This window comes from Rattus rattus, chromosome 2 (assembly GCF_011064425.1).
Source record: "Rattus rattus isolate New Zealand chromosome 2, Rrattus_CSIRO_v1, whole genome shotgun sequence".
Classification (NCBI taxonomy): domain Eukaryota; kingdom Metazoa; phylum Chordata; class Mammalia; order Rodentia; family Muridae; genus Rattus; species Rattus rattus.
In genome coordinates, this window is record NC_046155.1 from 102,545,314 (window position 1) to 102,572,554 (window position 27,241).

A 27,241-nucleotide genomic window follows, 5' to 3' on the forward strand; every position below is an offset into this window, starting at 1 on the left:
AGATGGCCTTGAATCTGCCTGCCTCTGTTTCCTGAGGGCTGAGATTAAAGGCATGTGCCATCACACCTGATCTCTGTTTAAGCATTTTTCAAAGGAGATAAAAAACATGGGGAAAAAAGAGGATAAGGGTTCCAGTAGGAAGAATAATAGTGCCAAAGATCAGAAGGGTTGAATACGTCTTCTGAATGTCATGAAATCTAGCAAGAAATGGGGTGAAAGGAAGAACTAGAGATGGAAATCAAGGTACACAAAAAGGCACAAAAAGATTCCTCACGTTCTTCTTAGCTGTGGGAAAGATACTGGTGGCAGAGGTTTCTGTGCGTTCAATAGAATCAATAGAATTTATATAACAGGAGCTGGGTCTTGTGGATCAGGTCTAAAGCCCAACTACTACAGAACTTGAGGCTGGAGGATTTCAAGTTCAAGGCCAGCTTGGGCAATTTAGTGACATCTGACCTCAAGTAAAATGTAAAAAGAGCATTTGAGATGCACCTCGATGGTAGAATGCATGCTCCGTCTGTGCAAGGCCCTAGTTTTAATCATCGGCACAGCAAATAAAAGCAAGCAAGCAAGCCCAACTTACAGATAAGCAAATTAAGGAAGAACTGAGACGTTTGCTTTTTTTTTTATATATTAAGTTTATTATTTCAGAAAGAAACCTTTTGTATTTAGGGATGTAGTTGGAGTTGGGAAAGCAGTAAGAACTTGAGGAAACAAAGTGAATTTTTTGTAATATGAAAGCAGAAATCCACATCTTTAATAGAAATGCTTTTGAACTCCCTCTGTACTCCAGATGGCCTTAGACTAATGACCATAAAAAGGCTGCTTTTGGCACTCCCTGCAGTAATATCAGATATCCTGATGGTAGATGATTTTGTTATCATCTTGAAGGTATGAGCCACTTGTGCAATTTTTTTGATATGTTTTTTGTTGTTGTTTATTTGAAGACTCATGCATGTGAAGAAGGGCTAATTTTGTTTCATAAATGATTGGGATTTGAATTTGAACACTGACTCTGCTGATGTTGGATCCTCTTTAGAAGGGCTCTGCGGAAGTAAATTGGAAGAAGAAAAAAATTCCCAGCAACCATGTTGGTTAATAATATCACCTCAACCCACCCAGTGGCCTTCTTATTGATGGGTATCCCGGGCCTAGAACACTTACATATTTGGATCTCCATCCCCTTCTGCTCAGCCTATACCTTGGCTGTTCTTGGCAACTGCACCCTCCTTTTCATCATTCGGGTTGATGCAGCCCTCCATGAGCCCATGTATCTCTTCCTGTCCATGTTGGCGGCAATAGATCTGGTCCTTTCCTCCTCAACCCTGCCCAAAATGCTTGCCCTGTTCTGGTTCAGGGATCAGGAAATCAATTTCCATGCCTGCCTTATCCAGATGTTCTTTCTCCATTCCTTTGCTATCATGGAGTCAGCGGTGCTGTTGGCCATGGCCTTTGACCGTTATGTTGCCATCTGCAAACCCCTGCACTACACCACGATCCTGACCAAGCCCCTCATCATCAAGATTGGCCTGGCTGCTGTGACTCGGGCTGTGACATTAATGACTCCACTCCCCTTTCTGCTCAGACGTTTCCACTACTGTCGCGGTGTGATGATCGCCCACTGCTACTGTGAACACATGGCCGTGGTGAGGCTGGCGTGTGGGGACACCCGCTTCAACAATATCTATGGCATTGCTGTGGCCATGTTTATTGTGGTGCTGGACCTGCTCTTTGTTATCCTGTCTTACATCTTCATCCTTCGTGCTGTTCTCCAGCTTGCCTCCCAGGAGGCTCGCTACAAGGCCTTTGGGACATGCGTGTCTCATATAGGTGCCATCTTAGCCTTCTACACACCTGTAGTCATCTCCTCAGTCATGCATCGTGTGGCTCGCCGAGCTGCTCCCCATGTCCACATACTCCTTGCTAATTTCTATCTGCTCTTCCCACCCATGGTCAATCCTATCATCTACGGTGTCAAGACTAAGCAGATTCGAGAGCGCGTCTTAGGACTGTTCCTCAGAAAGGACTTAAAAGGAAAGTGAGGGATAATTGAAGAAGGGTGTAGGATGTTTATTGGAATTGGAAGCCATGTGTGATAGGAAGTAGAGGAATGCCAAGATCTTCATGTTTACTTTTATCTTAATGAGATTTTTTTTTAAAAAAAATGAGTAGCCATTGACAAATGACACCTGCCTGGATTCAAACTTGTTTACATTTTGGAATTATCACTCCTGTCCTTTGGTAATGACATGACAGAGTCATGACCTACTGACCTCTTTAGACTGCAAATAAAGTCAATAATGTTTGTAAGCTCACTCGCTCATGAGAAGCTGAGGGTCTGATTTATAGCCCAGTCCATGAAATGTGAAGCTTTAAATAATCTATCAACTTAGGACCTGGGCGAGCGTCAACAGTGCACCAATGAAGAAAATCCTCATCACTCACTGACAGCTGGGGTCCGGAGTCAGACAGAACTTTCCCACTGTTGGGGTTTCTAACATTCCAGAACTACAGATTCTACCACAGACAGCCTTGCTTATTAGGTTGTATTTTTTTTTTTAACTTAGCCAGCCTGTGTATTCTTTGACTTCTGTTCACTTCAGTGTCTTCACAGCTAACTTTTCTCATGAAACACTTTGAATAGCATGCGACGTATCTTCTGAATTTTCCTTATGTCATACGGCTCTTTCTTTGTATAATGCAAAAACCCTTATGTTTTCTATAAGAATGTGATTATTTAGACAAGGGTGTCTAGGGCATTGGTTTTCAATCTGTGGGTGGTGACCCCTTTGTGGGTTGCATACCAGATATCCTGCATATCAGATAAAGTTCAATTCATAACAGTAGAAAAATCAGAGTTATGAAGTAGCAATGAAATAATGTTATGACTGAAGGTCACCACACCATGAGGAACTATATTAAAATGCTGCATCGTTAGGAAGGTTGAGAACCACTGGTCTAGGGGCTTGGAATACATACATCTTAAAGTCGGTTTGCTGGATTTATGTAGAAGTCCTAGGAAGAGAAAGAAATGATAATTGCAATAGATTCTGTTCTTTGTGCTCTCCTGCCCTGTTTCGATTCCAGGATTTAGTACATGGGAGAAAAAGGACAATGCCAAAACACAGAAGAGGAAGGAATATCAAGCTGTCTTTTTTTTTGTCTCATACAAACTTACATGATTATTTATAATCCTGACAGCACACATGAACCTTCTCAGACAAGTCCTAATACATGTTTCCACAAATGTATCATATCTGTTTTATTTTACAACTCTTTGTTTTCTCAAACTGTTAATTAGGAATTATATATCTTCTTCTCTGTAAGGAATTAGATATTGCATTTATAACAAAAGTAATAAAATCTTTTGGTTTCTTCTGTGTATGATGGAGTACATGGGAAGTTTCAAAAATCATTAAATACTAATATATAAATAGAGTAAATAGAGTAGCATGAAATAAAAGAAATGACTCTTAAAATTAGTGTTTTGTGTGTGTGTGTGTGTGTGTGTGTGTGTGTGTGTGTGTGTGCGCACACATACATGTCTGTATGTGGATCTTCTCATGTGTGAGTGCATATGTGTTCTGAGGCCAGAAGGGGGCAGCAGATTACTCAAACTGGGTCCATGGGTGGTTGTGAGCTGTCTGACAGGGGTGCCCAGAACTAGATTGAGGTCCTCTGCAAGGGTAGAATGTGCTTTTTATCACAGAATTACCCAAGAAATTACTTTTAATAAGATCTGTGATTATTCTGTTGGTTTATACAAGGAATTCCATCATTTTACAGGCTAGATATACCCCCAAGAAAGAGAGAAGAATTTTGGTTCTAGCACAATCCAGTAATGTAAGCTTCCCTATCATGGAAACACATCTATCATCATCATGAAAAGGGATAGTTACAAAATAGTAAAAGAAAATTCTGCATTAGCTTGTTGGAGCTTGGATCATAGAACATTCACAAGAAATACCAATACCATCGGATTAAGGCACATATATTTTCACCCTCAAAGAATATAATGCAAGATTAGTTAAAAGAAAATGGTCAAGTCTTGGCTTAATTACATATTTCCAATCATTGGATATCTGGGATATTCTAACTGTGCATCTTCAACTAGGACACATAGGCACGTGCCACTCATGAGGTAGCTGCAGTTGTGCTGGACTCAAGGGTCTTGTCCTAAGTGGTCTTGTTGGAGGAAGTGTGTCACTGTGGGTGTGGGTTTGGAGACCTTTCTTCTAGCTGCCTGAAAGCAGTCTTCTCCTGGTTCTATTTGGAACAGGATGTAGAATTCTCAGCTCCTCCTCTACCATGCCTGCCTAGATGCTGTCATGTTTCCTGTCTTGATGATAATGGATTGAACCCCTGAACCTGTAAGTTAGCCCCAGTTAAATGTTGTCCTTTATAAGAGTTGCCTTGGTCATGGTGTCTCTTCACAGCAGTGGAAACCCTAAGACATGCTACTCTGTGACTCCCATGGAACTTTGCTCTTTTTCTGCTGCTCAAAGTAGAAGTCTTGGCATTGCTATAGAATCCTTTCTCTCATATCAGTATCTATTTCTTTCTTGATCCATTGGTACTTTTGTCATATGCTTATACCCCAGTGATTTCTCACTATGTTCCTTGCTATCACCTTTCTTTGGAAACACCATACTCTAATATAATGCAACAGTCTTTCTTCTTTCATGGTGCTGAATGTTAAACCCTAAGGATTTCATGTTATACAAAGCTCATACATAAAACAAGTCTCAACAAATAAAGAAAAAAATTAATAACATCCTGAAATTTCTCAAAATATTAAGTTATGTCACTATATTGCTCAAAACATGGGCTTTTTATATTTTGAGAGAAAGGTCAGAGCATTGTAAGCCATTGCAAAGGCCTGTGTGATTCAGACTCCTAGCTAACTCCAGTCAGTGAAAACAAGAGCTACACCTAGACACACAGTGGAGATGCGAAAAAAAGGAGAAAAGAAAAATCTTAGTAGCTCCTATGTTGAGGGCACAGCACTTTCTATTTAAGAGACTTTGGACCGATCACTGTCTTCAGCAAAAAGCAAGGGGAGGCAGGATGCAATAGATTGAACTTGAATTGGAGGAAGAAATTAGTTGCCTTCCCAGAATTTTTATTTCCTGTGAAAATAGCTTTCATGCATGGAGATGACTGAGGACCTTACTACCAAAAAACGAATGAAATATTTTCTGTAAGCCTGAAACAATAGAAAACTAAATGTAATTCTTCGAGTAGGGATAATCTAATTTGGTAGAAACAAAGAAGGTATGTGGGGGGAACAAGAAATGTGAAGAAGACAGTATGCTGCAAAAAGAAGCTTCTTGGTTGAAGGGTGAGAGGTAAACTGTGGAAAAAATATATATTTACAAATTTTGAAAAGGGTAGTAGTAGGTTCTCCTCTTAAGCCTCTGACCTCCTTAGCCACAGGTAGTTGTCTAGATTTACAATGCCAGGCAGGAATTTCTTTTTATTGAGCGGGCTTTAAACATCTGATCAGAGAGCCGTTGGCCATTCACAGGGCAATAGTGTCACTACTGCACTGTTGCGGGTACTTGGCTGGTCCACTCATTGCTGTGCTTTGTAGACTTTGCAGCTGCATAGGCTTACAGATCGCTCCTCTCCCTTGGCAGCCTGCTTGGATACATTTGCAATGCAAGTCCTATGGTTAAAGCTCAGGGGAAATTGTGGGAGAAGGGGAAGAAGGATTTTTGAGGGTCAGAGACTCTCAAATCTTGTCAGTATGGGGGTTGGGGATTTAGCTCAGTGGTACAGTGCTTGCCTAGCAAGTGCAAGGCCCTAGGTTCGGTCCCCAGCTCCAAAAAAAAAATCTTGTCAGGATGTTTGTGGCTACATGTGTTCCCTAGACATGACAAGGAACAATGCACCCATGAAACCTCAACAACTTGGCTGCCAAAAGAAGATTGCATAATGACATCACCAGGTGATATGCCAATATGGACACGGGAAACTCCATGTGATCCCATGCCTAGAGGAAGAGCTACAGGTGGTCAACAGCTGCTGAAAGGAAGTTTCCTCCAGGGATGAGCATCCAAATAGGTTGTTTAATCTCAAGTGGTCAGTCGTGGTCATGAATTCATATGAGCAATACTAAATGGATCAAATAAGTTGTGTGCACATGCAACAATAATAATTAAAGAGGGAGGACGTCATAAACCTGAGAGGGAGTCAGGGGACACAGGAATTTGAAAGTGGATGAAACAACTGAATTTTATTTTCCAACATATTACAAGGAACAAAGGAAGGCAAAGTTGCTGGGAACAACTGCAGCAAAAGCTTCCTTCCAGAGAAAGATTTTCCTCTATAAACCAGATGATCCTGAATTGGAAGTAGTTAGAAAGATCATCTTTTATTATGTACAGAGGTTGATAAACATTGATAAGCAATTATATTCATAATGGAATCGCAATCATGTAGTTAGATCCTCTCGGTTACCCTGTGAGTCAGGAAAAGTTGAGAGTATTTTCTTTGCTTCAGATTGAGGATCAGAGTCAATCAGCATGACAAAGGTCACAGCCAGATGACAATGCATAGCCAAGAATTTCACTGTGTTGTAATTATAGATGAAAACTAGCTAATGGATGACCTAGTCTTGGTTAGGCTGCCTCCTCACCTTCCTAGCTATCCCCAGACAGGAGTTAGTTTTAGTGTATAAGTTGAAGCCGTCTTTCACAGTAGATGCTGAAAGGAGAGAGGAAATGCAAGGATGCATTAGCGATCAGAGCACAAGCGGACTTCACACAAACTGCTCATAGCTTCCGGGAGTAAAGCACTACTCCTTACAGGTCTGATTTAGTGCAACCAAATGGGTGATGGGGCACGGGTTTCAGGAGAACTTTGTAGTGTGAGACATGAGCCAATGATATCTCTACCAACCTCCAGAGAAGAGCCCAGCAATTCTAGGAATCCCCAATGAGTCTTCTCAGGGGTAATTGTGGTTCGACATCCTTTGGGAGCAGTGCAGTGGTTTGTGAGGATAATATCAACTGCTCCCTTTTTAGGTGCCTCCTATTCTAGAAGTAAGCTGTCTTCCAGATGCACGAAGTTAATGAAAAGGGCCCAGAGCCTGTGACCAGAGCTAGCACCAGGGACATCGGATCTGACACAGCTGTGCTGACCCGGAAAGGATGAGGCCACTCTCAGTCGCTTCCCACAGCCAGTCCTGATCCAGCATTAGCTCTCCAATCTTTTCTATTGCCATTGTTACCTCTATCTTGGCTTTAAAAAAAGGAGAACAGGTTTCAATAATTCCACTCAAATGCTTTATCTGTTTTCTATGAATTCCCCATCAAAGAGGGCTCTTTCCTCTTCTCTGTGGCCATTACTAGGATATGTCACTGTATTATGTCAGTTTGGGTTCTGTCACATCCCGTCTCCTATTGTTGCCTTCCCTGCTCTTGCCAGCCTGCTCCTCCCTGTTACCAAGCTGCTGCATTAGTCAACAGAAGAGAATGAGGTCTGAATGAGAAAGGTTATAGGGACTACTAAGAAACACATTTCTTTGGGGTTCTGTTGTATCCTTGAAGGGCTTCAGGTAAGTACCTTCCTGCCATTGAGTTGTAATCTTTTGAATCCATGACCTAGGAGATACATTCTGAGTCCAGGTGAGCACTTTGGCATATAGTAGATAAAACACTGACTTTGGAGTACCAAGATCTGGATTTTATTTGAAGACTTGTTCCATTCACTGTTCTATTCTGATTCTAACATTCTGGATAAAGCAGGTTTTAGATGAGCCTCCAAAGAAATAACGCACATGGGTCATTGGATAATCTGTGCTTGGAAGATGAAGTTAGGTTTTTGTCTTTGTATAAGGATGGGTGGTAGGTCACCACATAGACAGAAATGTGCCCCTTTCTTTGTCCTCTCCTGCCTTCTCTTTTAGTTTCTGCCTTCTATCATTTGTGTTCTAAGGATTGAGCCATCGAAGCCATCAAGCTTGGTGGCAAGTACATTCATTCATCTTCTGTCTGACTCATCTCACAAGCCCTCACATTTCTCTTTTTATTTTTGTCTTTATTTTTGAATATATGAAAAGCCAATGGCTTTATTGATGCAGTACATTGCAATGAATTTAAGAGTGAACACAGAGAATTCACTTTCTTTGAAAAGGCAGGATAACTGTACAAACTCTCAGATTTTTCTACTTTGAAATTCAAGCTCTCTTTTACCATGGCCCTGTAACCTGCACCTGACCAAACAATTTCTCCCCATTTTAAGCAGGAGGTGCCCACAGGTACACTTGATGAAATCTGGAGAGTCGGTTATTAGTCAAGTGTCATTTCTGTGTTACTTTGCGGGCAAAGGTAAATCAGATCCCACTGAGAATTTAGGAAATCAATAAGACAAAATTTGCCTCCACCCTGAACTCTCTCTTTAGAAACAAGCAAACACAAACCCTTCTTGACCTTACTTCTCACTGAATCTGATGTCCACCCACTCTTGTCTTCTACAGAAAAATTGCTTACATGAGGAAGACCTTTGTTAGACGTCAAATTCTCCTTTTCTCAAGCTCATTTAAAACAGACTCTGCATGGTACTATTCTGTCAACATTGCTTTATTCATTCATTCGGTTTCCTGAATCTCTAAGTATAAGAGCAATGTAGTTTTCAAATGATTTGCTTTGCTGATAATGTTATTACATAGTGATAATTCTTCTTTATTAATATACAGTGTTGACTAGCCTGTCAAAGCAACACAGATTCCAATTACTTTCCGTCTTAATAGTTACCCACCCAGTCTCTTTTTGGACCTAAATCTCAGTTCTAAACATTGGGATTTGTACCAGAGTTTTTCTTATTCCTGTGGAAACACAGTATACGTTTGGTATTGACTACTCTCATGTCTTCAGATACTATCTGTTTCCCAATGACACTAAGTTTCTATCAATAACCAAAGTGTCCCCTTCAAGTTCAAGACACGTACTCAAACTAATCACATGTTTCCTTAGACTTCTGATGAGACATTTCAAACTCATCATGCTTAAAGTCGAAATTTTCATCTACTCCTCCAAAACTTCCTTATTTCAACATATTGTAGCCCCTCCTTTCTGATTGCTTATGCCAAACTTCAATTTCTGACAAAGCCTATATTTAATCTGCTGAAAACACACCCTACCACTTTGAGAATGAGTCCCAAATCCAATTACATAACTCATGACCATCTTGATTCTGAGCCAAACACTTCCTTTCTTTGGACTGCTGAAGTAGCTTTAATAAGTGTCTCCAATGTTTTTACCTCTAAATGTTTGTGCTGTTTTCTTTTTTAAAGATTTATTTGTTTTATGTATTAGTACACTGTAGCTGTCTTCAGACACACCAGAAGAGGGCAGCAGATCCCATTACAGATGGTTGTGAGCCACCATGTGATTGTTGGGAATTGAACTCAGAACCTCTGGAAGAGCAGTCAGTGCTCTTAACCACTGAGGCATCTCTTCAGCCCCTGTGCTTTTGTTTTTTAAACAAAATTAACTATGTCATAGATATCAGAGAAAACTTTTAAGAATTTTTAGGAATTCAAATATGTCTTTTTTTCCCCTGTTAAGCCAAAGTCTGAGAAAAATGAGTTTTTTCCCCTCAAAGTTCTACAAAGTCCTGTATGATTTTCAATCTACCCAGCCAATATTTGAACATTGGTCATATATATGTCTAATGACATTTCCTTTGGCTAGTTTTTTAGATATTCTTCTATCAAGGATAATTCTATCCATCCTGTATCTCTCATGCCTGTCTCATACCCTGTCACTTTATATTTTCTGTTTTAGCCATTGCATTGGAAACTAAATCAAAAAGTCACGGCTTTACTCAGCGATTCCAGTGTTTTGTGAGCCTAGAAGACAAAGCTCTTTGGATAAATCCCTGGCTGTGTGTTAGGGGAAGTGAGTGGAAGCCAATGAATGTGGTAGGAAAATACACAAAAACCAAAAGAAACTTAGAAGGGGCAATGCTGCAGAATGTTTCTAAAAGCAACATTCCCTCTTTAATGTCTACAGAGAGCAATCCTGAGGTTCCTTGTACATAGCTCTTCACTAGTAGATGATACAGCTTTGACAAGATTCTCCAGCACAGAGATGCATCTTTGAATTCCTTTATCTCATTGAAATCTTTCATTTCAGTCTTGCTCATTGGTTAATATAAACTGCCTGCATGGAATAATAGGGTCTGTCTTTAAGGAAACCCGACTACTGTATTTTCTTATCTATGATTCATTGCTCACAATCATTTTCCAATGGAACCTACTATGGCTTCTTCGTTTAAAATCGCTGTGTCTAGAATGGATATAGCTCTGAAGGAGAGTAGTTGTCTCGTATGTTCAAGGTCCTGGGTTAATTCTCTTAGAACATTTGTTTCTTTTCTTCATATGTTTTAAGAATCTATATGTTCTTATTTGTTTGTTTGTTTAGCTTGAGAGAGAATGTGTGACAATATAAACCAAGTTGACTTTGAACCTATGTTCCTCCTACCTCACCTTCCAGAGTACTGAAATTACCATTAAAGCCACCATGCCTGGCTTTTAAAAAGTAAAATTACACACTATGATTGTGTTAGTGACTATGTTTTTATTGTTTTAAAGCCTTTTAAATTTTTTATTAAAGAAACAAGTTTACTTTAGCCAGATTTTTTTCCTTAATCCAAGAAGGGAGAACACATATCACTCAATTTATGTATATAGTTGCCGACTTATCTGAATACGAAGTTGTATGGAGTTGAGGCTTGAAACATGAAGAAATTCAATTCTTTGGAGGAGGATAGAAACCATGTACTGAAATAAGACAGAGAGATGAGAAACAGTAACAGAGCAGGGCCCAACAGAGAGTGAGTTTTCATGGTCAATTCAGATAAATGTTGCCAATAGCTAGAGAGGAATGAAGCAGATCGGGGGCTAATGGCACATCATGGAAGTCATGTGTCCTCCTAATGACAGCAATTTAAAGAATGCAATGGAAATCCAGAATCGAATGTTTCAAATTCAAAGGGTATTTGAGAGAGCTGAAACTGAATCTAACTATTTTTAGATTGTATGTTGTCAGCGAGATGAACAGGAAGTTACCATGAGTGTCATTAGGAAACTAGGGGAAAAAACCCTGCATTTTTCAAGGAGCTAGAGTTAGTGATGAATTTTGAAATGTTGAAAGGGGTTGGAGGGCATTCTAGAGTAGAGTTCTCTAACAGAATCTTCTGCAATAATGGGTACACTCTAACCTGAATGGTTCAATATGGCAGCTACTAGCAATATATGGATAGTGAGCACTTGAGTGTTTTTGTTTGACTGATGAGCTTTTATTTTGAATAACCACACATGGCTAGCAGGATCTGTATTAAAGTAATCTTTCAGGGAAAATATGTTGTGTGACTAATTGGGACATTAGAAATGACTGTTTATTTGACTTATTTGTTGGCGGATTTGAGACAGAAATTTGGCTTTTGCATTTGAGAATTTAGCTTGACAAGAATGTATAAAAATATGTGTTCAATATATAAACCAAAGTGCTGGAGAGATAGCTTAGCAGTTAAGAGTAGGGACTTGAGATCCCATATGAACAACAATGCCAACCAACCAGAGTTTCCAGGGACTAAGCTACTACCCAAAGACTATACATGGACTGACCCTGGACTCCAACCTCATAGGTAGCAATGAATAGTCTAGTAAGGGCACCAGTAGAAGGGGAAGCCCTTGATCCTGCCAAGGCTGGACCTCCAGTGAACAGGATTGTTGTGGGGAGGGCAGTAATCGGGGGGGGGGTGGATGGGGAGGGGAACACGCATAGAGAAGGAGAGGGGGAGGAGTTAGGGGAATGTTGGCCTGGAAACTGGGAAAGGAAGTAACATTTGAAATGTAAATAAGAAATACCCAATTTAATAAAGATGGAAAAAACAAAAACATGAAAATAGTCATCAAAAAAGAAATATATCTAATAAAAAATTTTAAAAACAGTTGAAGAAGGAAAAAAAAAGTATACATTGTTCTTGTAGTGGACTAAGTCTCAGCACCCATACCAGGCTGCTCACAATCTTCTGCAACTCCATGTCCATAGGATCTGATGCCATCTTCTGGCCTTTTTGGGCATCTGCACTCATGTATACATACCCATAGACATATATGCATACGTATGATTAAAAACACAAAATAAATCTTAAGAAAGAAGTAAACTAATTTTAACATATTTTATTTCCCTACCCAAAGGTATTCCTCATATCAAGAACACAGCAAACACACCTTGCCATCGCTTTATGAAGGTTGCCATGTGATGTCAGTTATATGGATATTTAATATTCTCTTATTCAGAGTCAAAATTCCTTGAGGCATGAATCATGAATTGAATACCTATATGTCCATGAGAGCTATCAACTTATTTTGTTTAAGGTGTAACAGTGGGAATGGGACCTAAGCCACCCAGCTGGGATAGCAGAATTCTAGTATCATGAATTTCATAGAAAATACACACCGAAGGGGAAAGGCCAATTGAAAACCAACAAGGAGAATTTCCAGAAGTCATGTCAGCCATCAATGTTACCGAAACCCATCCAGTGGCCTTTTTGTTGGTAGGAATACCTGGTTTGGAACACCTGCATATCTGGATCTCCATTCCTTTCTGCTTTGCCTATATCTTGGCTCTGTTGGGCAACTGCACCCTTCTCTTCATTATCCAGGCAGACTCAGCCCTTCATGAGCCTATGTACCGCTTTCTGGCTATGTTGGCAACCATAGATCTGGTCCTTTCTTCTACAACACTGCCCAAAATGCTTGCTATTTTTTGGCTCAGAAACCAAGAGATCAGTTTCCATGCCTGCCTTATCCAGATGTTCTTTCTCCATTCTTTCTCCATCATGGAGTCAGCAGTGCTCTTGGCCATGGCCTTTGACCGTTATGTTGCCATCTGTAAGCCCCTGCACTACACCACGATCCTGACCAAGCCCCTCATCATCAAGATTGGCCTGGCTGCTGTGACTCGGGCTGTGACATTAATGACTCCACTCCCCTTTCTGCTCAGACGTTTCCACTACTGTCGCGGTGTGATGATCGCCCACTGCTACTGTGAACACATGGCCGTGGTGAGGCTGGCATGTGGGGACACACGCTTCAACAACATCTATGGCATTGCTGTGGCCATGTTTATTGTGGTGCTGGACCTGCTCTTTGTTATCCTGTCTTACATCTTCATCCTTCGTGCTGTTCTCCAGCTTGCCTCCCAGGAGGCTCGCTACAAGGCCTTTGGGACATGCGTGTCTCATATAGGTGCCATTCTGTCCACCTACACACCTGTAGTCATCTCCTCAGTCATGCATCGTGTGGCTCGCCGGGCTGCTCCCCATGTCCACATACTCCTTGCAATTTTCTATCTTCTTTTCCCACCTATGATTAATCCTATTATCTATGGTGTCAAGACCAGGCAGATTCGTGATCATGTGCTCAGTCTGTTCCGTAGAAAGGATGTGTAGATGGTTAGATCTTTTTCTACCCATCGGCCCAGTAGTGAGTAGATGGCATGTTGGATAGAGAGGGAAACCTTTAGGATAACTGCACAATCTCAGTTGGCAATTCATCACTTGAGAACTCCTTGGCATCCAGTTATTCACTGATCTGTACCATAAGTCAGATTAGATAAGGTCTGTAGCAGGAACCAGAGAAACCCATTTTCAAAGGGGAATTGCACAATGGAAAGACAATGAAACCTTCATAGTAAATACTGTTATTCACATGAAAGATGGTAGGTATACTAGATAAGACCGGTTCATACAAGTGAGATGTTGCTGATTATTTCATACAGAGTATGAATGAGTGTTGGAACATGATCCAAGAATGAAGACAGGTGGGGAGACTTCTGAGTGAGAAAACTCCAAGAAAACAGGACAAGAGTCTTGTGACCTCAGTCTTCAAAAACCACAGATTGGCTTGGATTATGCTTTTGTGCCCCTCCCAGCTGTAGCAGATCTTTGTATTCTTTTGCTTATCTGGAAGAACCGAAGCCAACTGTAGCTTTGACAAATTGAGATTATTTAATGGAATCTGATATTATCTGAATCCAAAGGGAAAATAATTTCCTTAGCATCATAAGGAAGTCTTTTTTTTTTTTTTTTTTTTTTTTTTTTTCTTTTTTTTTCTGAGCTGGGGACCCGAACCCAGGGCCTTGAGGTACATCTACCGCTTGAGCTAAATCCCGGCCCCCATAAGGAAGTCTTAGTAACCTGAATTATTATCTGTTTAAATTCCTTGATATGACTCTTTGAAAAATAAACATTATAGAATGTTCTGTTTATTAAAATTATCTATTCTTATTGGTTTTTTTTTATATTATTTTATTTTTGGGGACAAGTCTGACCTGGATATCGCTCTCTCTTTCCTCCTTCCTTCCTTTCTTTCTTCCTTCCTTCCTTCCTTCCTTCCTTCCTTCCTTTCTTTCTTTCTTTCTTTCTTTCTTTCTTTCTTTCTTTCTTTCTTTCTTCTTATTTTTTTGAGGCAGAGTTTCTCTGTATATCTTGGCTGTCTTGGAACTCAGTCTGTAGACCAGGATGACTTGAACTCAGAGCTCCACCCGCACTTGCTTCCTGTGTGTTTGGATCAAAGGCGTGCACTATCATCACCTTCACTGCCTTGCTTGGCCTGGAATTCCTAGTCATGGCAAGTCTTTAGTAGTTTCTTGGCTGTTAGGATTATGGGTATGAACCACCATCAAACTTGTATGTACTCTAGTATCATCTTGACATCTTCAAAAAACCCCCAAATTCAGGCTATTCGCTCACCAATCAGAGGTGAAACATTATCAATTGTATGTTGTGTAGGATAGAAAAACAGTATGTAGATACATCCTAAACAAAATGTTATACAAAGCGGTATTCAAAAAATTTGATATTTCTAATGTATTTACTAAAATGAAACATTATCAGTTGCATGTTTTAAAGGTTAGAAAATTACTAAGTAGGTACATTCTAAATAAAAATTTACACAAAATTATATCTAAAGAATTTTGGTTTTTTAATGTGTTTGCTAAAATGTAGTCTGATGATTATCTTCTTTGCTTGTTAGTCTATATTGTATCATTTGGCCATTTCTAAGTCATCAATGTACTGTGGCAGTCCAGGTAAAAGAGATATCGGGACTATGAAGGATTTGTGCTGTTGTATTGTTGAAGATTTACTGACAGCTTCTTGGGCTCCTGATGACTCATAGCTAGCATACATAAATTATCCAAAGTGTCATTATTACATTTGGTTAATATACATAATTTCCATGTAATTTTCTTGTATTTGTGTAATGGTCATAAGCCTCCTATCCTCAGTCCTTCCCTAGCCTTTTTTGTTTTGATGGGAAAATACAGAGCTTTAGCCACACTGTGACCCAATGAAAGAGGTTTTTCTGTGAAATCATGAACTCAAAACTGGAATCTTCATTGTTGGCATATTATGTGATTAAATTTAAAAAATGGTGTGTGTGTGTGTTTGTGTGGTGTGTGTGTGTGTGTGCTTGTCTGTATGTATGGTGCATAATGCAGGTGCCCATGGAGGCCAGAAGAAGGTGATGAACTTCTGATGTTTGTATTGGGAACTAAACTCTGGTTATCTGCAAGAACAACAAGTGTTCTTAAATGCTAAGCTATCTTTCCAGCTCCATGTATATCATTTTTTGATATTCCTATTATATAATATATATTTTCATGAGCCTCATAACTTGAATGTATCTTTACTTCAAATTTGACTCATGTCCTAGTTCTCAGATATGCTCAAGCATGGCAATCTCCATCTGAAATATAATTGAGCAATCAATGCTATGGACCAAGGTTACTCTTCTCATTAATACCTACATAATGATTCTCTCTATATAACATTAGAAGTCTTTTTGCTTTTATTATAAATGTTTATTCTATCAATTAAGTTAGCCTATTCTAGTCCTTAGTTGAGTGTCGACAATTTTGAGATGTGATAACAATTTTATGACAAGCTGCAATTCCCTGTGACAAACCAAGAAATCAGAATGTATTCTTGGGAAGAAGAGCTAAAATGTCACATGACTGATATTATTTCATGACTATAGGATTTAGGGCAAAAGGTAAGAAGACTAGAACTCTGAACAAAGATGATCTTGTTTAAATAAAACACTGACTTTTACACAGGAGTCACTGGACCATAGTGTGATGCCCAAGAATTATTGTTTATTTAGAACTAACCTGGAAGCTATTTTTATGAAAGGCTCTTCCCTTTCTTTTTCCTTTCTTTTCCTTTCCTTTCCTTTCCTTTCCTTTCCTTTCCTTTCCTTTCCTTTCCTTCCCTTCCCTTTCCCTTCCCTTCCCTTCTCTTCCCTTCCCTTCCCTCCCCTCCCCTCCCCTCCTTTCCCTTCCCTCCCCTCATCTCCCCTGTCCTCCCTTCATCTCCTCCCCTCATCTCCTCTCCTGTCCTCCCCTCCCTTCCCCTCTCCTATTCTTTCCCTCCCCTTCTGCTTTTTACCCCTTATGTTGGTGCTAAACTGAAAGCTCAGACTTATCCTAATGTTAAACGGGAAGTTATCAATTAGACCAATGAACAACGATACTGAATTCTTAGCTTTTAAAATCCAAAGTCTTGACCAAGATACACAGAACAGAGTTTTAGAATGATTTGAGGCAGAAAGTAAGGTTTTCTTTAGGCTTCATTAGGTTAAACACCAAGACCTGGTAGTGCCTGGTAGGAGAGATATTTATTGGGACCATGAACCTTTCTGTCAGACTGAACTGCCAAGGTTCCTAGGGGCACAGGACTTTGCATTGTTAGCACTTCTTCCCTGGGACTCTATAGACAAAGTGGTTGACTGAGAGAGCAAGAACAATGATGCTGACTGGTTTTGCACTGAGTCCTGCAGTCAGGATGGAGAGGTCAACAGGAGGGTATACAGCAGGCAGTTTCTGCCAGGTTCCTGCAGGGACACTATTGTCCTTTATCTGATGGATGAATAATATCAGTCTCCTAGGTCTGGTTCTACAGGTCATAATGTGAAGGAGTGCTGTTCATTAGAGCACAAGGTGGAGCAGGCCAGTGGAGAACCTGGAAGGAGAGGCACTCCTCTTCCATGACTGCCTGATGGTAATTTTGTAAAAGTCCACTCCATCGCCTCCTGAAGTTTTAAATTTAACACAAGGAAGAGGCCACTTACAAAACAATCAGGAGAACCTTTGAGGCCTGTAATGTACTGAATTATAAATTAAAATTGTTTAAGAGAATTAAAGTTGCTTAGGTTTGATTGTAAATGGCTACTTTCTGTAACTTGCTTTCATTATAATTTGACTCTGAACTCCAGAGACCCTGAGGCTATGTTTTTGTACAATCAGGTGTGCATATCTGTTACACAGGAAAATGGTGAGAGAGATTTAGCCTTTTGCCATCACAAGACTAGTTAGGCAAGCATCATCTTAGATGAGAAGACCCAAATAGTCATGAGGTTGTACTGGGAAGCCAAAGGGAACAGAATAAAGCTGGCTTTGTTTATATGACTTTCTGGATAGAAAAAAAGTCAGTACTTTCTATACCTATGAGAGCTTTCATTAAGAAATTCTTTTTTTCACTTAAAATGGTTTGTTTGTTTGTTTGTTTATTTATTATTTTTATACTCCAGATTTTTATTCCCCTTCCGGTCCACCCCCCAGGGTTCCACATTCCATATGTCCTCCCCCACCTCCTATACTGCCCCCCACTCTCCACAAGGATGTCCCAACCCCAACCACCCAACCCGACCTCTAAACTTCATGGGGCCTTCAGTCTCTTGAGGGTTAGGTGCATCTTCTCTGACTGAACCAATACCCGGGAGTCCTCTGCTGTATATGTGTTGGAGGTCTCATCTCAGCTGGTGTATGCTGGTTGGTGATCCAGCGTCTAAGAGATCTCAGGGGTCCAGGTTAATTGAGACTGCTGGTCCTCCTGCAGGGTTGCCCTCCTCCTTAGTTTCCTCCAGCTTTTCTGTTCGTTGGTTGGGTGTACATATCTGCATCTGACTCTTTCAGCTGCTTGTTGGGTCTTTTGGAGGGTAGCCATGGTAGGCCCCTTTTTGTGAACACCCCATAGCTTCAGTTAACTTTTCTTTTCTGAGATTTTTTTCCCCCACAATGACAAAGTGTACAGAAACTTTGAAGCACTCAGTTCTAAGTGGAATGTCTTCATTAACTAGCCCCCTCCAACGACTCAGGGAACTATGAGGAAGAGGAGGTACAAGGATTGTAAGAAGCAGAGGTGATAGATGACAATATATTATTTATTTCCTGTATTTGGGTGTTTGGCCTGCATGTTTGCCTGTGTTACATGTGATGTCACTATGTGCATGCAGTACCTATGGAGACCAGAAAAGAGCATGGATCTCTTGAGAGTGGAATTATGTTAAGCTACCATGTGGGTGCTAGGAATTGAATTCTATCCTCTGGGAGAGCAGCCATTATTAACTGCCTGAGCCATTGTCTCGGCCCTGATTAGGATTTTTTTTTTACCAGTTTACAGCAACTGTTCCTGTACTTTGTGCCTCATTGCATATTCTGTCTCTGGGGCCTTTCAATGTACAACACAGACTATTTAGGAGACAAGATGACTTTTATAATTTGTGTGCTGGGCTGCACACAAATATTTTATACTATCATACTTCATCCTTACAATAAACCCATAATGATCACCACTATTTTCATTCACAAGAAGAGGGGCTGGGGTTTAATTATATGCTCAAAGTTTGACATACTATTATTCAGTGTCAATTTCTGCCTGTTATGATTCCACAGCCAAAGTTGTTAAGACATTCCTGTCACGTGACCCTACACAAATACCACATCAATGTTTCCTCCTTCAGCTGTTTCCTATCCAGCCCCAAAAAGTTATGGTAATCTTCTGTTATGTTCCAGAGTGCTGGTTATGGAAAGAAAGATAGTTGCGTGAGGAGGAGCAACCATTGGTTGGATTAAGATATTCCCCAGTTAGTCACATCTCCATAGAGTTCCTCAGTGCTCATTCCCTTCTATTCTGGTGAAACAAACCCCTTGACTACAAACAGTACAGCTAGGACCACGGATGACAGGAAGACAAAATGTTTGAATAGCACTAAGGCTACACTATTAAGTGTGGTGGGCCCTCTCAGAAGGAGGGCATCTGATCAAGCCAGAGCAAAGATGTAGCCACTTTTATTCTTTATCCCCAGCCATTTAGATCCACATGATGATAAAGACAGGTCTGGCCTATGGGAGATTCAACAGATTATCTGGGGAGAAATGCCTAGCGTTGGATTATCTGCAGCTATTCTGCCATAAAGTTCTTAGTATAAAGCTGTATTTCAAAAGTCCAAACTTCCCATTTGCACAATTACAAGGGATAAGTGGAATTTAGGCATTATAATAGTGGAACTATGTCAAAATTTCCCCCCAGCATTCATTCTACAGGGTTCGAGTGTTACAGTCCTTTATCATCGCCTATACCTGAGCCAGCCTAATATCTAAAACAGATTTCCAGCTTTGAGAAGTTAAATGTGTATTTTCTTCAAGTGTCTTTTCAGATAAAAGCCAGTACACAAAACTACTTTTAATACTAAATAAAAAATATATTATTATATATATACCCTTATATTTTCACAATAATTTGATTCAAGTTTGGCACTGGAATCAGGGACCATGGTAGAATGGGAGAACAAATACCCTTTGCTGAGACAATGGTGAAAAATTAATAAATGTTATCGAGCCAATCTTGGTTTAGGGATTGATAGATGCAATCAAATTAGGGCCTAGTTAGAGGTTTACATTAAACATTGGAGACTTGTGCTATTCCAAGTTTCTCACTTATTTTATTTTTGAACATTCAACAAACATCATTCCAGTTATGACTTGACCATTTGTTTTCTTGAATATATTTTTCAAAATACTAAAGTGATATCTTTTTAACCTAAGATCACCCATTTTGGCCTTTTAAAAACTCATCATGACTCATGAACTTGAATCAAATGACTTAGAATTAAAAAAAAAATAGAACAACCTGGACAGAACCATGATTCTGAAGCACTATGTCAGGAGCGATTGCCTTTTCCAAATGCATTACTAAAATTTTCATGTAAGTTCTTTGAACAAGTCTCTTTATGGAACTTTTGCAATCCGTAAGCAAACCTTTGCAGTCAGCAAAAAGGTTAAGTCACATAGCAAAAAGTAGCAAGAAGAATTCCCCAAAAATGACCTGGAAGATTTTTAAGGTTTATCCACTGCAAGGTCTCCATCTATTACGTTCACCTTTGACCCTTTATTACTTAACCCTCTTGATGTCAATCCCATGGTAACCTCCTTTCCTTTACCACTTGCTACCTCAGAAGCTGCTGCCCCTCACATGTGTTTTCTTAGAGCCTCTGAAACAGAATCTATACTGGTTCCTTCTCCTCTGTACCCCTCATTTGGCTCTAGGGGGTGTGGTATACTCCACGTCCATCTTTTCTGTTTAAATGGAAGAATGGCTTGGTTTAATGACTTTAACTCCTGTAGATGGTAAAATCTTATTCTAAGAGATTTTAAATTGCTCATATGCGTGTTGTCTCCATTGTTAATAAGTATCACTTCAACAGGGGCAATTCAGGAGAATTTAAAACATTTACCTATGTAACACATGTCTGAACAGTTCCAACAAAGTTTTGAGTTGTGTTTAAGGAGGCTTTGGAATAGAATTCTACTTTTTAGAATTATGCTTGATTACACTTGTCATAGAAAAACTGGGCATATGATGCCACCAAAGTAAAGGATAGAAAGGACCTCAGGTCTCCTGGATATATGCCTGTCACACTTAACTGCACAAACTAAATAGGCAAGGGGCTGGGGCTACAGTGCAGGAACCTATGATCTGATCTCCCTTCTCCACTTCAGGATCTAACAGATGCTCGAACAGAATAGACTTAAGGGCTGCTTTTTGGGTCCTATCCTTACAGTTTAAGTAGGACCCAGAACTACTATGGGCTTCCTTCCTATTGGCACTGAATATTTACATGTCCCTGTGTTGAGCTCCGGACTTAATAATATGTAAAAGTCTCTCTCGGATCTGTTTGGTACGCACAGCATAGACAATTGGGTTGAGGATGGGTGGGATGAGGAGATAAAAGTTGGCCAAAAGAATATGGATATGGGAAGGCACATGGCGGCCAAAGCGATGGGTGAGAGACGAAACAGCAATAGGAATATAGAAGACAAGGATGGCACAGATGTGAGAGCCGCATGTCCCTAAAGTTTTAAACCTGGCATCAGAGGTGGACAATCCCAACACAGCCCTGAAAATCATCACGTAAGATGCAGTTATAGCTACGGAGTCGAGGATTAATACCAGGAAGCCAATCCCCATTCCATATAAATTATTGGCTCTTGTGTCACCACATGCCAAAGTGACCACAGCCATGTGCTCGCAGTATGAGTGGGCAATGACGTGGGTCCGATAAAGGGGCAGCCTCAGGCGAATGAGGAGTGGAAGAGGTCCAATGTAAAACACTCCTCGGAGCAGTGCAGCCAGCCCCAAGCGTCCCACCACTGCATGGGTAAGTACTGATGTATGGTGTAGTGGGTCACAGATGGCCACATAGCGGTCAAAAGCCATGGCAAGAAAGATGCCCGACTCAACGGTAGCAAAGCAGTGGACAAAGAACATCTGAATCAAGCAAGCATCTAGACCAATTCTGCAGGCACCAAACCAGAAGATGGCCAATAGTTTGGGCATTGTGGAAGTTGATAGGACCAAGTCAATAACAGCCAACATACACAGGAAGAAATACATGGGCTGGTGCAGGCTGCGCTCTGTCTTAACCACTGCCAAGATGGTGATGTTCCCCACCACAGCCACCAGGTACATGGAGCTAAAGGGGATGGAGAGCCACATGTGCAGAGACTGCAGTCCTGGGATGCCGGTGAGCCAGAAAGAGCTGGGTACTGAGCAGGCATTGTTAGAAATGAGCATGCTTGGGGGGATGAGGTATGCAGGGGCACTCGTAATATTAGGTTTCCACTCCTGTGAGAGACAGTGCCCCTGACAGTGCTACAATAGACCTTCATTTTCATTCTTGATAACTTGCGGCACCTATAACGAAGAAGAATTTCAAACATCAACTTGAAAGGTCACTATGGTACTTAATTTATAAGAATTATTTATGATGACATCATTGCTAAACACAGAAACAGGTGTGGTCATGGCTTCTAAAGTTGGCCTTTCAAAACGTGGTATAGAAACACCCAATATTATACATTCCCTTGATCAAGGAGGTTTATTTTGGGGTAACTTTTCCTAAAAAACAAAGGAAATACAGAAATGGTTTCCAGGTAATAGTTAAATGTAAATAATAAATGATAGGTTTAATCTATAACTGTCTATGCTTTTCTTATCACCAATCAGTAACTTTGGTATCAATAATGTATAATAATTAGCTATTTTAAATTTTTGTTTGGATGAAAAGTTGGAGCTATGTGTCAAAGTAAATAAAACATTGCTTAAATTTTAATTTATACATTTACTGATCTAGAATTATACTAACTGTGGATTTACTTGTATAATGTTTATATCATATAATAATTGAAGGGGTTACTAGGAGGCATAATAAACTATAATTTATTATTATTAAAATGTGTGACATGTAGAATTATATCCATAAGTTGAAAGTGTCTGGAAAGATTTTCGTTGTGCTTTTCAACCTGTTGATTTTTACGTAGACGGGATTATGGGTACTTTTAAATTTCTACCACAAGTATGGAATATAAATTCTTCTACATGTGTATAGTCTGCTTTAAAAATAAAGTTACAAATTATCAAAGTCTGATAAAAACAGAAGGAAACAGTCTTATTAGGAAAATAAATTAGTGGGATAGAATTATTATGATTTGACATAGTGGTAAAAATGGGTTAACGAGTAAAGCAGTTATACACACTGAAGGACTTAAATCTCCAGAGCCTATGCAAATCAGGCACAGTAGCACACAGCTGTAAACCAGGCACAGTAGCACAAAGCTATAAACCAGGCACAGTAAACCAGGCACACAGCTGTAATCCCAGAACTTCTGTGGGAAGGTGGAAGGTGACGATAAACCAGGCACAGGCACACAGCTGTCCTAGCACACAGTTGTAAACCAGGCACAGTAGACTGTCCAGGCACAGTATGTAAACCAGGCACAGTAATGTAATCCCAGAACTTCTGTGGGAAGGTGGAAGGTGACGATGGGTAATGGAGTTGTCCTCTGACTGTCACACACACACACACACACACACACACACACACACACACAATGACATGGGACCTAGACTCATTCAGAAAAATATCTCACATTTCAGGTTGCTAGATTTTATGCTTAAACAGAATGAAGAACAGACACAACTTCTTGAGAATGGTTACTCTAGGGAAAGACTACTGTTAGTAATTTTTCCTGGCAAGTATTGGGCACCACTTGTGATTTTCCTTAGAGTAAATTTTCTTAAGGCTTTGTACCATCTGCTACTAGAGAGTAATGAGAATGAACTAAAGGGATAACGGACATGTTCCTTACGTCAGAGTCCTTGGTCTCTTGGGCACCAAAGAACCAGATTATACAGGTCTTGTCTGCTTTTTGGCTTTCAGATGCATCTGCTAAAAGTCTTTATTTACATCCTCATTGTTCAGTCCAAGAGCAGCACTGATGCCCTTTCCTCCTCAGGTATTTGTTAGTGAGTTTTCACCACATCCATGTGTGCACAATGACTTTCTTCACACGCTGTTCTGTCTGGGAAGTTTCTTCATTACTTTTGCTTCCCCTAGGTATATTCTCCCATCCTTTAAGGCTATTTTCGGTCCATCCTTTCCAAAGCTCTCAGTGACATCTTTAATCTATACCATGGTGTGTGTGTGTGTGTGTGTGTGTGTGTGTGTGTGTGTGTTTCATTGGACCCTTACAAACTTCCAAATTGTCTCAAAAAAGCCCACATACATTTATTTTAGTTTTTGTGTAAAATAGGGCTAGCTATTTCATTTCTATACCAAGTAGGACTAAGTCCCTATGTAGCCTGTGAGGCCACTGCCTTAGACTTTGATACACAGCTCATTTTAAGAGCTCATTTGTTTATTCAATGGTTAGACATTTAATGTACAGATGGAGAGTAGAACCTTAAATTCACATTCTGTAAATCTTAAAATAGCTTGCAACATTTTTTTATTTTAAATCTTTGATTTGGATATTTGAATATGTAAATGAGTGTTGACATGTAAAGTTGCTTCCTCGGGGGTCAAATAAATGTACAATCGTCTTAGATCAATCAGTTAGTAAGGGGAAGGCAGCTGTAGGAGGCTGCTCAGGGCGCTGCTGAATTACTTACACATCAGATTTGTCACCCCAGAACTTTATTGTACTCTTAGAAATTTATGTGAAGTCTCCTTTTCCATATGCAAAACAGGAAAAATGTTTACTGCAAGGGAAAGATGTATGGGAAAGAAGATGGGGCTTTAATATGACAGCAGATGCCTCCCCCTGAAACTCAAGATGAGCAGCAGACTGTGAAGTGTTCACATTTCATGGATAGAAAACATTTCTCTGTGCTTGTTACATCTCAGAGGATCTTTTGAAAGTGTGGGAATAGGTCAGATGGATCAAGATTTAAGGCAGTGCTTAGCACAGAATTTTAAAACCGGGACTCTGTTGATGTGTACTTTGAATGTATAATGTATCAAAGCAGAGAGGAGCTCATTTACTTAACTTCAGGGTATGTCTAAATAGTAACTACTTGTTGCAAAAGACTCTGCGTCCAGCTATGGTCTTAGCTGTAGTCTCTGTCTTTGATTTGTGTCTGACCTATTTCAAAAACTAATTGAGTGTTAGGCTAGGATAAAGAATGCCAAAAAAAATACCCACCTTATGTTCCCATCACACTTACAACTGTCATCATAAGCTTCAGTCTTAACTAGGTTGTGGCAACTAAATTACCTCACTTGATCTAGAGCATTGCATACCAATATTTTCTGCTTCTACAGAGATCACATTTTTACCTGCACAGTGGTGACAAGCCTGCAAGCCCGGGGAGAGACGGTCTGACGGTCTGAGGCTTCGGAGAGAGGTGCTGCTGACATAAGCGGCGATTAGAAGCAAGACACACAGGTTCATTTCCTAACTCTATTTTCGCTGTTGTACAAATTTTGGCGAATTGTGTTTGTTTTGTTTGTTTTTTATTTTGTTTCCTGGTCTGTGATATGAGCATTTCTTCATCTCTGTCATCCTGTCATTTACTCAACTTCAGGGTATGTCTAAATAGTAACTACTTGTTACTAATCCTAGGCTTAGGATTCCTAGCTGCTGAATAGTGCTGCCGTCACCTCACCCACCGACTCCTCCATTCTCCCTTCCACTGACAGTCGGTGCTGCATCTCCAGGACAGTAGAGAGTCTAGAACCCTCTTTGCCAACTAAATGACTATAATCTATCTCTCTCTCCCTCTCCCCCTTTCTCTTTCTCCCTCCCTCTCTACATCTCTCCTTCCCCCCTCTCTCTAAATTTTTAATGAATTGGCCTGTAAGCATATCCTATCCTTTTCGCTTTCCTGTAGTCAGAAACATAAGAGACTTTTATTTTGAAATGTTACAACTAGCTTCATTAGCATGAATAGCACTGATTGAAAAAACAGACTGATTCTGTTGGGATCAGTTCAGGGTAAAGAGATGTCTCATCCTGGACTCTAAGACAAGAACCTCAGTTGGGCTGCAGGAGTCCAGCCTTTGTTGTTCCTAAATACTAGGCATCCCTGTCTTCTATTCTGTGATTTTTCTTTTTCTTTAGCTTAACCAAGGCAATATTATATCAACTCGCTGATGCTTTTGACTAATCCTATGAGGAAGAGAACAGTCTCTGGCTCTAGAAGGTTTCTCTCTGTGGCTTTGCTCCCAGTCGACATGAAATGTGCTTACCCATGGAGCATGCTCACACAGCTGCAGACTCTTCCTTAGGGTGGTTAGCTCTTATCTGATGCTTGAAAAAACGTAGTTGGCAGCCAGGGGAAGGCCATTCCCCTGATCACTTTCTTTCTTCTCCTTTATGTAGGCTCTGAAAATAGCTGGCTGTTTCCCAAGGGCTGCACAGAGAAACTTGCCTGCTTCCCTCTGGATTTTAGTTCCCTCTTAGGGGCAGATGTCACTCTCTGTCCACCCTAGCTTCAAGGACTAGAAAAGAGACTTATTCTTATCCTCAGGTGAGCTCTTAGCTGGTGCTGGATTTGACTGCCTTCCCTTGGGTCTGGTGTATTCACAGATTCTAAGGTTCATACCTCATGAGAGAGTTCACAAGAGAGGGGTGGGGGAAACTCCTAGACCCTCATGTAACTCGTGTAGGTTCTTGTAGTCACCACTTCTACTAAAAATAATATTTGTCATGGTTGGAGAAATAGCTCCGTGGGTAAAGTTGTTGCTTTGCAAACATAGGGAGCTGAGATTGACCCCCATAATCCATGTGACAGAGCTGGGAGTGGTGGTGCATACCTGTAATCGGAGCATGGGGGCAGGGGCTAGGCAGATGGCTCCCTGGGACTTGCTGGCTGGACAGTTTTGTCTACTCGGTGAACTTGGGCTTGGGAGAAACCCTGTCTCAGAAAACAAAGTGGATGACACAGAAGGAATGATGCCAGCGGTTTATCCTGAGTCTACACAGACACACAGGCAGATACAGACAGACACATTACACGCTTGCACACTCAAAAACATTAATGTAATATCTGGCCAATACCAAAGAAGAAAACAACTTAAAATTAAATGTTAATCTTTTAAAAAGTTCTAATTTTTTGAATTCATTTTTGTTTAACCAAAACATTTACAAATTGGAAATATTCACATGTGGTTACTTCTAACCCTTCCAGGATAGGGATGAAGCTAATTTCAGTTTTTCCAACCAAAGTGGCACAGATAGATTTCTTTTTTTATTTTATTTTTTTAGATTTTTTTATCGGATTTTTTTATTTACATTTCAAATGTCATCCCCTTCTCCGGTTTCCTGCCCAGAGACCCTCTATGCCATCTCCTCTCCCCCTTCTTCTACAAGGATGTTTTCCCACCTACCCACCCACCTCTTCCCGATTCCCCGCCCTGACATTCCCTTACACATGCAGCTGGAGCCATGGGTCTGTCCATGAGTAGTCTTTGGGTAGTGGTTTAGTCCCTGGGAGCTCTTGTATTGTTTTTCTTATGAGGTTGCAAATCCCTTCAGCTCCTTCAATTCTTTCTCTTCTTTATATTTCTGTGCAAGCATATCCAAGGCTTTCCAAGGAGAGA

General features: G+C 40.3%; 3 protein-coding genes across 3 annotated transcripts; 2 read left to right on the forward strand and 1 right to left on the reverse strand.

The window, feature by feature from the left end:
- Nucleotides 1-1,088: 1,088 nt before the first annotated feature.
- On the forward strand, nucleotides 1,089-2,042 carry LOC116894044 (olfactory receptor 52K1-like). The gene has a single exon (XM_032895764.1). It carries the CDS (start codon nucleotides 1,089-1,091, stop codon nucleotides 2,040-2,042), a length of 954 nt encoding a protein of 317 aa, XP_032751655.1.
- A 10,480-nt stretch (nucleotides 2,043-12,522) lies between these two features.
- On the forward strand, nucleotides 12,523-13,467 carry LOC116894045 (olfactory receptor 52K1). Its single transcript, XM_032895765.1, has one exon. It carries the CDS (start codon nucleotides 12,523-12,525, stop codon nucleotides 13,465-13,467), a length of 945 nt encoding a protein of 314 aa, XP_032751656.1.
- Nucleotides 13,468-20,973: 7,506 nt separating this feature from the next.
- LOC116894046 (olfactory receptor 52M1-like) lies at nucleotides 20,974-21,933 on the reverse strand. Its single transcript, XM_032895767.1, has one exon. It carries the CDS (start codon nucleotides 21,931-21,933, stop codon nucleotides 20,974-20,976), a length of 960 nt encoding a protein of 319 aa, XP_032751658.1.
- Nucleotides 21,934-27,241: the final 5,308 nt, after the last annotated feature.